The sequence below is a fragment of the Pristiophorus japonicus genome, chromosome 4 (assembly GCF_044704955.1).
Source record: "Pristiophorus japonicus isolate sPriJap1 chromosome 4, sPriJap1.hap1, whole genome shotgun sequence".
Taxonomy (NCBI): Eukaryota; Metazoa; Chordata; class Chondrichthyes; family Pristiophoridae; genus Pristiophorus; species Pristiophorus japonicus.
Genome location: NC_091980.1, coordinates 3,873,958 through 3,886,552, shown reverse-complemented (window position 1 = coordinate 3,886,552; position 12,595 = coordinate 3,873,958). Strand labels below are relative to the sequence as shown.

At 54.0% G+C, this 12,595-nt stretch overlaps 1 protein-coding gene across 1 annotated transcript in view; it reads right to left on the bottom strand.

Annotated features, from left to right (window-relative positions):
- The window catches only part of flt4 (fms related receptor tyrosine kinase 4), a 355,428-nt gene that overhangs the window by 69,957 nt on the left and 272,876 nt on the right, over positions 1–12,595 (bottom strand). Inside the window, exons 13-15 of the mRNA XM_070877096.1 lie at positions 12,416–12,562; positions 10,625–10,756; positions 3,246–3,352 (exon numbers count right to left, since the gene is read on the bottom strand). Of these exons, the coding sequence (XP_070733197.1) occupies positions 3,246–3,352; positions 10,625–10,756; positions 12,416–12,562 (386 nt within the window). The remainder of the gene's footprint in view (positions 1–3,245; positions 3,353–10,624; positions 10,757–12,415; positions 12,563–12,595) is intronic.

The window sequence follows — 12,595 nt, the reverse complement described above, 5'->3', positions numbered from 1 at the left end:
GCAAAACGGGCCTCCTCCTGTTCCTACGATCCTAATGTGAGAACATGTGTATATACTGAAAGCAACCGAGACTGATAGACTTATACCAAATCTTCAACCAATGATGATAGGTCTTTATTTTCAAATTGTGAAGCACAGGTAAAGAGCACTCTCTGAGGGGCAGTACTGAGGGAGTGCCGCACTGTCGGAGGGCAATATTGAGGGAGTGCCGCACTGTCGGAGGGGCAGTACTGAGGGAGTGCCGCACTGTCGGAGGAGCAGTACTGAGGGAGTGCCGCACTGTCGGAGGGGCAGTACTGAGGGAGCGCCGCACTGTCGGAGGGGCAGTACTGAGGGAGCGCCGCACTGTCGGAGGGGCAGTACTGAGGGAGTGCCGCACTGTCGGAGGGGCAGTACTGAGGGAGCGCCGCACTGTCGGAGGGGCAGTACTGAGGGAGCGCCGCACTGTCGGAGGGGCAGTACTGAGGGAGCGCCGCACTGTCGGAGGGGCAGTACTGAGGGAGCGCCGCACTGTCGGAGGGGCAGTATTGAGGGAGTGCCGCACTGTCGGAGGGGCAGTACTGAGGGAGTGCTGCACTGTTGGAGGGGCGGTACTGAGAGAGTGCCGCACTGTCTGAGGGGCAGTACTGAGGGGGTGCTGCACTGTCGGAGGGGCAGTACTGAGAGAGCGCTGCACTGTCTGAGGGGCAGTACTGAGGGGGTGCTGCACTGTTGGAGGGGCAGTACTGAGAGAGTGCCGCACTGTCTGAGGGGCAGTACTGAGGGGGTGCTGCACTGTCGGAGGGGCAGTACTGAGAGAGCGCTGCACTGTCAGAGGGGCAGTACTGAGAGAGCGACGCACTGTCGGAGGGGCAGTACTGAGGGAGTGCCGCACTGTCGGAGGGTCAGTACTGAGGGAGCGCCACACTGTTGGAGGGGCAGTACTGAGGGAGCGCTGCACTGTCGGAGGGTCAGTACTGAGGGAGCGCCGCACTGTCGGAGGGGCAGTACTGAGGGAGTGCAGCAGTGTCGGAGGGGCAGTACTGAGGGAGTGTTGCACTGTCGGAGGGGCAGTACTGAGGGAGTGCTGCACTGTCGGAGGGTCAGTACTGAGGGAGCGCCGCACTGTCAGAGGTTCTATCTTTCGGATGAGACGTTAACCCGTCTGCTCTCTCAGGTGGATGTAAAAGATCCCAAAGAAGAGCAGGGGCGTTATCCCCGATGTCCTGTGCCAATATTTATCTTTCAAGTAACATTAATAAAGCAGATCATCTCATCAATTAACTCACTGGAGCTTGCTTTGCTCAAATTGTCTGCTGCGTTTCCCACATTACAACAGTGACTACACTTCAAAAGTACTTCATTGGCTGTAAAGCGCTTTGGGACGTCGTGTGAACGTGAAAGGGGCTATATAAATGCAAGTCTTAGACTGTAGGAGGAATTAAGACTGAGGAGGGGGAGGAGTTCCACAATTTGGAGGGAAGACGATGGCACCAACAAGAACTTGCATTTATATGGTGCCTTTAATGTAGTAAAACATCCCAAAGTGCTTTTCAGGAGCGATTATCGAGCTATGTGAGGAAATATTAGGACAGGTGACGAAAACCTGGGACAAGGAGGGAGGTTTTAAGGAGCGTCTTAAAGGAGGAAAGCGAGGAGAGAGGTGGAGAGGTTTAGGGAGGGAGTTCCAGAGCTTGGGGCCCAGGCAACAGAAGGCACGGCCACCGATGGTGGAGTGATTATAATCAGAGATGGTCAGGGGGGCAGAATTAGAGGAGTGCAGACATCTCGGGGGGGTTGTGGGGCTGGAGGAGGTTACAGAGATAGGGAGGGGCGAGGGCCACGAAAGGAGATGAAGACAGAATGAAAATTTTAAAAATTGAGGCGTTGCTTAACTGGGAGCCAGTGTAGGTCAGTAAGCACAGTGGGTAATGGGTGAGCGGGACTCGGTGCGAGTTAGGACACGGGGCAGTGAGCACAGGGGGTGATGGGTGAGTGGGACTCGGTGTGAGTTAGGACACGGGGCAGCGAGCACAGAGGGTGATGGGTGAGCGGGACTCGGTGCGAGTTAGGACACGGGTCAGCGAGCACAGGGGGTGATGGGTGAGCGGGACTCGGTGCGAGTTAGGACACGGGTCAGCGAGCACAGGGGGTGATGGGTGAGCGGGACTCGGTGCGAGTTAGGACACGGGGCAGTGAGCACAGGGGGTGATGGGTGAGTGGGACTGGGTGCGAGTTAGGACATGGGGCAGTGAGCACAGGGGGTGATGGGTGAGCGGGACTCGGTGCGAGTTAGGACACGGGGCAGTGAGCACAGTGGGTAATGGGTGAGCGGGACTCGGTGCGAGTTAGGACACGGGTCAGCGAGCACAGGGGGTGATGGGTGAGCGGGACTCGGTGCGAGTTAGGACACGGGTCAGCGAGCACAGGGGGTGATGGGTGAGCGGGACTCGGTGCGAGTTAGGACACGGGTCAGCGAGCACAGGGGGTGATGGGTGAGCGGGACTTGGTGCGAGTTAGGACACATGGCAGCGAGCACAGGGGGTGATGGGTGAGCGGGACTTGGTGTGAGTTAGGACACGGGGCAGCGAGCACAGGGGGTGATGGGTGAGCGGGACTGGGACATGGGTAGCCGAGTTTTGGACCACCTCAAATGTACAGAGCGTAGAACGTGGGAGGCCAGCCAGGAGTAGGTTGGAATAGTCTGACTGAGGGAGGGGAGGAGTCCCACAGTTTGAGGAGGGACGGAGGGAGGGGCGAGAGAGGGAGGGGAGGAGCCCCACAGTTTGAGGGGGGACGGAGGGAGGGGAGAGAGAGGGAGGGGAGGAGCCCCACAGTTTGTTGGTGGACGGAGGGAGGGGAGAGAGAGGGAAGGGAGCAGTCCCACAGTTTGAGGGGGGACGGAGGGAGGGGAGAGAGAGGGAAGGGAGCAGTCCCACAGTTTGAGGGGGGACGGAGGGAGGGGAGAGAGAGGGAGGGGAGCAGTCCCACAGTTTGAGGGGGGAACGGAGGGAGGGGAGAGAGAGGGAGGGAAGCAGTTCCACAGTTTGAGGGGGGAACGGAGGGAGGGGAGAGAGAGGGAAGGGAGCAGTCCCACAGTTTGAGGGGGGACGGAGGGAGGGGAGAGAGAGGGAGGGGAGGAGTCCCACAGTTGGGAGGTTTTGGGAAACAATGAGTTAAGAACACGGAGACAGTACATTAAGTCTAAATTTGAATACATTGAGAAAAATGTAACCCACTGTGCCACTTACCCCTAGGAATCTTACCCGCTTGACATTACAGAAGATGAGGATGAGCAGAATCCAGAAGAAGACAGCGATGACTCCAGTGCCAACCAGGATCACCACTTCGATATTTGATTTATCATCACCTCCTGTGTGGAATGGGAATGAATGAGATGAGAACTTGGAGCGACTTTAATATTCCAGCATGCAGTTTGTGTCCTTTCCAAACCTTGTGCTTGATGTGGTCACGGTTAATTGTTAGCAGACAGGAAAAGGCAAGTAGTGGTCATAGATTTAAAATCATTGGCAAAAGGATATCGAGGCACTGGACGGGACGAGAGAAGATTTACAAGGATGATATATGCGGGACAAATGGCCTCCTTCTGTGCTGTAAGATTCTATGGTTCCAATTTGAGGAGGTATCGACTTGAACGCATTGACTCTGACTGGGTACAGTTCCCTGGGTACCGGCAGCCTTTCCTGAATGCTGACAGACTATTCGACTGTGAAATCCCTCACGGTTGAGCCTGAACCCGCACTGGCTCGCAGTCCACACGCCTTCCGTGCAGACATTGGCGGTCAGTGAGTAGGAACAGGATTGGGGCGGGCAGCCTTCTCCTTCTCAGGCAGTCCCTCAGAGTTGAGGATGACTTGCTTCCACACAAACAGGAGGTCTCAGGTGAGTGATGAGACCAATGTGGGACCTACAGTCTCTGTCACAGGTGGGGCAGACGGTGTTTGGAGGGGCGGGTGGGTGGGGTGCTTGGGTTGTCCTGCGCTCCTTCCGCTGTTTGTACTTTGCTTCCACGTGCTCCCGGCGAAGAGACTCGAGGTGTTCAGTGCCCTCCCGGATGCTTCTCCTCCACTTTGAGCGAGCTCGGGCCAGGGATTTCCAGATGTCGGTGGGGATGTTACATTTTTTCAAGGAGGCTTTGAGGATGCCCACCTGGGGCTTGCCTGCTGTGCCATTTCGGAGTTCAGAGTAGACTGTTTGTTTTGGGAGTCTCGTGTCGGGCATGCGGCCAATGTGGCCCGTCATAACGGAGCTCACCGAGTGTGGTCAGTGCCTCGATGCTGGGGATGTTGGCCTGAGCGAGAACACTGATGTTGGTGCGTCAGTCCTGCCAATGGATTTGCAGGATCTTGCGGAGGCAGCGTTGGTGGTACTTCTCCAGTGCTTTGAGGTACCTCGTGTACATAGTCCATGGACATAGTCGTTGTACATAATCCATAGTCCATGGACATAGTACAGGTGGAGGAAGTGCATCCGGGAGGGCGCTGAGCACCTCGAGCATGCAGAAATCTGAGCCATATAGGAGGGTGGGTATCACTACTGCTCTGTAGACCATGAGCTTGGTGCTAGGTTTCAGGTCCTGGTTTTCGAACAGTCTGTTCCTCAGCTGGCACACTGAAGGCGGTATTGGACTGTGTGGTGGGGGCAGCTTGGTAGAGGACCTTTGTCTTCCTGATGTTTAATGTGAGGCCCAGACTCTCGTACACTTCAGTGAAGGTGTCAACGATGGTTTGGAGTTCGGCCTTCAAGCGTCATCTGCATATTGCACTTCAATGACGGAGGATGAGACAACCTTGGATCTGACCTGGAGGCGGTGGAGGTTGAACAGATTCCCGTTTGTCCTGCAATTTAGCTCCACTCCAGCGGGGAGCTTGCTGAGGGAGATGGAGCATTGCAGCAAGGAAGATCGAGAAACAGAGAAACATAAAAAATGGGTGCAGGAGTAGGCCATTCGGCCCTTTGAGCCTGCACCACCATTCAATAAGATCATGGCTGATCATTCCCTCAGTACCCCTTTCCTGCTTTCTCTCCATACCCCTTGATCACTTTAGCCGTAAGAACCATATCTAACTCCCTCTTGAATATATCCAATGAACTGGCATCAACAACTCTCTGCGGCAGGTAATTCCACAGGTTAACAACTCTCTGAGTGAAGAAGTTTCTCCTCATCTCAGTCCTAAATGGCTTACCCCTTATCCTTAGACTATGTCCCCTGGTTCTGGATTTCCCCAACATCGGGAACATTTTTCTTGCAGCTAACCTGTCCCGTCCCGTCAGAATTTTATATGTTTCTATGAGATCTCCTCTCATTCTTCTAAACTCCAGTGAATACAGGCCCAGTCGATCCAGTCTCTCCTCATATGTCAGTCCTGCCATCCCTGGAATCAGTCTGGTGAATCTTCGCTGCACTCCCTCAATAACAAGAACATCCTTCCTCAGATTAGGAGACCAAAACTGAACACAATATTCCAGGTGTGGCCTCACCAAGGCCCTGTACAACTACAGTAAGACCTCCCTGCTCCTATACTCAAATCCCCTAGCTATGAAGGCCAACATGCCATTTGCCGCCTTCACTGCCTGCTGTACCTGCATGCCAACTTTCAATGACTGATGTACCATGACACCCAGGTCTCGTTGCACCTCCCCTTTTCCTAATCTGTCACCATTCAGATAATATTCTGCCTTCGTGTTTTTGCCACCAAAGTGGATAACCTCACATTTATCCACATTATACTGCATCTGCCATGCATTTGCCCACTCACCTAACCTGTCCAAGTCACCCTGCAGCCTTTTAGCGTCCCCCTCACAGCTCACACTACCACCCAGCCTAGTGTCATCTGCAAACTTGAAGATATTACATTCAATTCCCTCATCATTAATGTACACTGTAAATAGCTGGGGTCCCAGCACTGAGCCCTGCGGCACTCCACTAGTCACTGCCTGCCATTCTGAAAAGGACCCGTTTATCCCGACTCTCTGCTTCATGTCTGCCAACCAGTTCTCTATCCACGTCAGTACATTACCCCAATACCATGTGCTTTAATTTTGCACACCAATCTCTTGTGTGGGACCTTGTCAAAAGCCTTTTGAAAGTCCAAATACATCACATCCACTGGTTCTCCCTTGTCCACTCTACCAGTTACATCCTCAAAAAATTCTCGAAGATTTGTCAAGCAGGATTTCCCTTTCATAAATCCATGCTGATTAGACCGATCCTGTCACTGCTTTCCAAATGTGCTGCTATTTCATCTTTAATAATTGATTCCAACATTTTCCCCACCACTGATGTCAGGCTAACTAATTACCGTTTCCTTGCTCCCTCCTTTCTTAAAAAGTGGTGTTACATTAGCTACCCTCCAATCCATAGGAACTGAGTCGATAGACTGTTGGAAAATGATCACCAATGCATCCACTATTTCTAGGGCCACTTCCTTAAGTACTCTGGGATGCAGACTATCAGGCCCCGGGGATTTATCGGTCTTCAATCCCATCAATTTCCCTAACACAATTTCCCGCCTAATAAGGATTTCCTTCAGTTCCTCCTTCTCACTAGACCCTCGGTCCCCTAGTATCTCCGGAAGTTTATTTGTGTCATCCTTCGTGAAGACTGAACCAAAGTATTTGTTTAACTGGTCCGCCATTTCTTTGTTCCCCATTATAAATTCATCTGAATCTGACTGCAAAGGACCTACATTTGTTTTCACTAATCTTTTTCTCTTCACATATCTATAGAAGCTTTTGCAGTCAATTTTTATGTTCCCAGCAAGCTTTCTCTCATACTCTATTTTCCCCCTCTTAATTGAACCCTTTGTCCTCCTCTGCTGTATTGCAAATTTCTCCCAGTCCTCAGGTTTGCTGCTTTTTCTGGCCAAGTTATATGCCTCTTCCTTGGATTTAACACTATCCTTAATTTCCCTTGTTAGCCACGGTTGAGCCACCTTCCCTGTTTTATTTTTACTCCAGACAGGGATGTACAATTGTTGAAGTTCATCCATGTGATCTTTAAATATTTGCCATTGCCCATCCACCGTCAACCCTTTGAGTATCACTCGCCAGAGCATTGAAGCGATGACACAGCCTTGCTTGACCCCGGTCTGAACATGGATTGGGTCTGTGGTCAGGATCACGGCCGGCATGTCATCGTGGAGCAGGCGGAGGATGGTGACGAATTGTTAAGGACAGCCGGATTTGAGAAGGACATTCCGTAGTCCCTCACGGTTGACAGTGTCGAAGGCTTTTGTGAGGTCAAAGAAGGCCATGTACAGAGGTTGGTACTGCTCCCTGCATTTTTTCTTGGATTTTTTGCGCGGTGAAGATCATGTCCATTGTGCCCCTTAGTGGGCGGAATTCGTGTTGCGACTCTGGGAGGAGCTCTTCAGCCACGGGGAGGAAACGATTGAGGAGGATTCTTGTGATGATTTTCCCTGCGGCAGACAGCAGGGAAAGTCCGCTATAATTACCGCAGCCAGATCACCGATTCTCACAGTCTGGGCTCACACCGGAAGAATAGATGAGGTTTGGAATCGGAGAATTTTACAGCACGGCAGGAGCCAGGCGAGTGCTGCACTGTCGGAGGGGCAGTACTGAGGGAGTGCCGCAGTGTCGGAGGAGCAGTACTGAGGGAACTCCGCACTGTCGGAGGGGCAGTACTGAGGGAGCGCCGCAGTGTCGGAGGAGCAGTACTGAGGGAGCTCCGCACTGTCGGAGGGGCAGTACTGAGGGAGTGCCGCAGTGTCGGAGGGGCAGTACTGAGGGAGCGCCGCAGTGTCGGAGGGGCAGTACTGAGGGAGCTCCGCACTGTCGGAGGGGCAGTACTGAGGGAGCGCCGCAGTGTCGGAGGGGCAGTACTGAGGGAGCGCTGCACTGTCGGAGGGTCAGTACTGAGGGAGCTCCGCACTGTCGGAGGGGCAGTGCTGAGGGAGCGCTGCACTGTCGGAGGGGCAGTACTGAGCGAGCGCCGCACTGTCGGAGGGGCAGTACTGAGGGAGTGCTGCACTGTCGGAGGGGCAGTACTGAGGGAGCGCCGCACTGTCGGAGGGGCAGTACTGAGGGAGCGCCGCACTGTCGGAGGGGCAGTACTGAGGGAGCTCCACACTGTTGGAGGAGCAGTACTGAGGGAGCGCTGCACTGTCGGAGGGGCAGTACTGAGGGAGCGCAACACTGTCGGAGGAGCAGTTCTGAGGGAGCTCCGCACTGTTGGATGGGCAGTACTGAGGGAGCGCCGCAGTGTCGGAGGGGCAGTACTGAGGGAGCGCCGCACTGTCGGAGGGGCAGTACTGAGGGAGCGCCGCACTGTCGGAGGGGCAGTACTGAGGGAGCTCCGCACTGTTGGAGGAGCAGTACTGAGGGAGCGCTGCACTGTCGGAGGGGCAGTACTGAGGGAGCGCCGCACTGTCGGAGGGGCAGTACTGAGGGAGCGCCGCACTGTCGGAGGGGCTCTCTCAGGTGAATGTTAAAGATCCCGGGGCACTATTTTGAAGAAGAGCAGGGGGACTTCTCCCCAGTGTCCTGGAGCCAGTATTTTCCCCTCAAACAACATCACTAAAAAACATCTAGACATCATGACATTGCTGTTTGTGGGCCCTTGCTGTGCGTTTCCTGCACTATAACAGTGACTACACTACAACAGTAGCTGTTTGGTTGTGAAGCTCGGAGACATAACGAGGTGGGGAAAGTCACTGTAGAAATGCTAGTTCTTTTTCTGTTTTTAAATTCTTTCTCCGGGAGTTGCCGCCGAGCTTCACGGCTCCCGATGATCCCCCGCTGAGGAAGACTCTGAACTGGCGGGCGAACTAACCGGGAACAACCATTGCCTTCCCTCTCAGCCTTCGCGGCAGCCCCCCCGCTGGGTACAGGAGGATGTGGGGGCCGTTCAGACAAGGTTCACTCGGTTGATTCCGGGGATGAGGGGGTTGCCTTATGAGGAAAGGTTGAGGAGGTTGGGCAGCGGTCTATATTACCTTCCTTTTATGGTAATATAGGAACAGGAGGCCATTCAGACCCTCATTCCTGCTCCACCATTCAGTTAGATCATGGCCGAGCTGTATCTTCACTCCATCCACCACCTCGGTTCCGTAACCCTTACCCTTACCCAATCAAATCTGTCCATCTCAGTTTAGAAATTTTCAACAGCTTTTTATAAACTTTTAGGAAGTAATAAAAGGATAATCTTGCATTGGGGGCTGTTCGGAGAAGGTTCGCTCGGTTGATTCCGGAGATGAGGGGGTTGACTTATGAGGAAAGTTTGAGTAGGTTGGGCCTCTACTCATTGGAGTTCAGAAGAATGAGAGGCGATTTTATCGAAACATAAGATAATGAGGGGGCTCGACAAGGTGGATGCAGAGAGGATATTTCCACTGATAGGGGAAACTAAAACTAGGGGACATAGTCTCTGAATAAGGGGTCACCCATTTAAAACTGAGATGAGGGGGAATTCCTTCTCTCAGAGGCTTGTAAATCTGTGGAATTCTCTGCCCCAGAGAGCTGTGAAGGCTGGGTCATTGAATATATTTAAGACAGAGATAGACAGATTTTTGAGCGATAAAGGAGTAAAGGGTTATGGGGAGAGGGCAGGGAAGTGGAACTGAGGCCATGATCAGATCAGCCATGATCTCATTGAATGGTGGAGCAGGAGTAGGCCATTTGGCCCCTCGAGCCTGGAGCAGGAGTAGGCCATTTGGCCCCTTAAGCCTGGAGCAGGAGTAGGCCATTTGGCCCCTTAAGCCTGGAGCAGGAGTAGGCCATTTGGCCCCTTGGGCCTGGAGCAGGAGTAGGCCATTTGGCCCCTCGGGCCTGGAGCAGGAGTAGGCCATTTGGCCCCCTCGAGCCTGGAGCAGGAGTAGGCCATTTGGCCCCTCGAGCCTGGAGCAGGAGTAGGCCATTTGGCCCCCTCGAGCCTGGAGCAGGAGTAGGCCATTTGGCCCCTTGAGCCTGGAGCAGGAGTAGGCCATTTGGCCCCCTCGAGCCTGGAGCAGGAGTAGGCCATTTGGCCCCTCGAGCCTGGAGCAGGAGTAGGCCATTTGGCCCCTCGAGCCTGGAGCAGGAGTAGGCCATTTGGCCCCCTCGAGCCTGGAGCAGGAGTAGGCCATTTGGCCCCTCGAGCCTGGAGCAGGAGTAGGCCATTTGGCCCCTCGAGCCTGGAGCAGGAGTAGGCCATTTGGCTCCCTCGAGCCTGGAGCAGGAGTAGGCCATTTGGCCCCTCGAGCCTGGAGCAGGAGTAGGCCATTTGGCCCCCTCGAGCCTGGAGCAGGAGTAGGCCATTTGGCCCCTCGAGCCTGGAGCAGGAGTAGGCCATTTGGCCCCTCGAGCCTGGAGCAGGAGTAGGCCATTTGGCCCCCTCGAGCCTGGAGCAGGAGTAGGCCATTTGGCCCCTCGAGCCTGGAGCAGGAGTAGGCCATTTGGCCCCTCGAGCCTGGAGCAGGAGTAGGCTATTTGGCTCCCTCGAGCCTGGAGCAGGAGTAGGCCATTTGGCCCCTCGAGCCTGGAGCAGGAGTAGGCCATTTGGCCCCTCGAGCCTGGAGCAGGAGTAGGCCATTTGGCCCCTCGAGCCTGTTTCAGGCTCGAGGGGCCAAATGGCCTACTCCTGCTCCTATTTCTTAGTTCTTTTTTTTCTGAAGCAGGCACTGACCTTCGACGGAGATGATGGCAGAGGAGTTGGCACAGCCCTTGGAGTTACAGGCAAAGCACTTGTAGACGCCGGAGTCCTCCTCCTGCACTCGCTGGATGGTCAGCGTTTGGTTCTGTTCGGTCAGCACCACCCCTTGATACAAACACACGTTGCATTAGTTGGCTTTTACCCCCCACTGCCACCCCCCCACCGGCCCTCCCCGCACATTCCCGTATTCCCGTTCCCGTCCCAACCCTCCTCAGCACTGCCTTCTGTGGGGCAATCGAGTAGTGGTCCCCAAGAAGGGCAGAGACACTTTCATCAATGACCTCCACAGTACCCACCCAGGTATCGTAATGATGAAAGCGATAGCCAGATCCCACGTGTGGTGGCCCGGTATCGATGCGGACTTAGAGTCCTGTGTTCACAGATGTAATACATGCTCGCAGTTAAGCAATGTACCCAGGGAGGCGCCGCTAAGTTTATGGTCTTGGCCCTCCAAACCGTGGTCTGGGGTACAGATCGACTATGCAGGCCCGTTCTTGGGTACAATATTCCTTATGGTTGTAGACGCATACTCCAAGTGGATTGAATGTGAGATAATGTCGGCTAGCACGTCCGCTGCCACCACTGAAAGCCTGCGGGCCATGTTTGCCACACACGGCTTACCCAATGTCCTGGTGAGCGACAACGGGCCATGTTTTACCAGTGCTGAGTTCAAAGAATTCATGACCCGTGACGGGATCAAACATGTCACATCTGCCCCGTTTAAACCAGTGTCCAATGGTCAGGCAGAGAGAGCAGTGCAAACCATCAAGCAAGGCTTGAAGAGGGTAACTGAAGGCTCACTGCAGACTCGCCTATCCCGAGTCCTGCTTAGCTACCGCACGAGACCACACTCACTCACTGGGATCCCACCTGCTGAACTGCTCATGAAAAGAGCACTTAAGACAAGGCTCTCGTTAGTTCACCCTGATCTACATGAACAGGTAGAGAGCAGGCGGCTTCAACAAAGTGCATACCATGATAGCGCAAATGTGTCACGTGAGACTGAAATCAATGATCCTGTATTTGTATTAAATTATGGACAAGGTCCCAAGTGGCTTCCCGGCACTGTCGTGGCCAAAGAGGGGAGCAGGGTGTTTCGGGTCAAACTTTCAAATGGACTCATTGACCGGAAACACTTGGACCAAATCAAACTCAGATTCACAGACTATCCTGAGCAACCCACCTTGGACCCTACCTTTTTTGATCCCCCAACACACACACCTGTGGCAACCGGCACCACGGTTAACCATGAAGCAGAACCCATCATCCACAGCAGCCCTGCAGGGCCCAACACACCAGGCAGCCCAGCAAGGCCAGCTGCACAGCAGCCCAGCGAGGGCCCAAGTGATTCAACAACACCAGCTTTCACACCGAGACGATCAACCAGGGCAAGAAGGGCCCCAGATCGACTCACATTGTAAATAGTTACACGATTGACTTTGGGTAGGGGGTGTGTTGTTATATATGTAAACTTGTATTTACTCTGTACAACCACCAGAGAGCTCATTCCCCAGAGTCCCAAGGGATCCCACAATCCTTGGGAGCACAGGTATTTAAGGAGGCCTCACAGGTTGGAGAGGCACTCTGGGGACCTGCGATAAAAGACTAAGGTCACACTTTACTTTGAGCTCACAGTGTTCAGTCTGACTCTTTCTCCAGACACAACACCCTGCTTGCTGCTGGAGCCGATTGACGGAAGGAAGGGAACGGGGACCGAATTTAGCGATGAGACGGTGGAAAGCAGACCGTGCTTGGGAACCTTACCCGAGAGCTCGTGAAGCGGCTTTTCATCCTTGGACCAGCCGATGGTGGGAAGGGGAGTGCCGCTGACTCGACACCTCATCTGCACGGAGTCGCTGACATTGACAGTGATGTCGGTGAGGTTGACCAGTAGACTCGGGCTCTCCTGAGCTACAGGAACACTTAGAGTTTAGCATCAGGTAA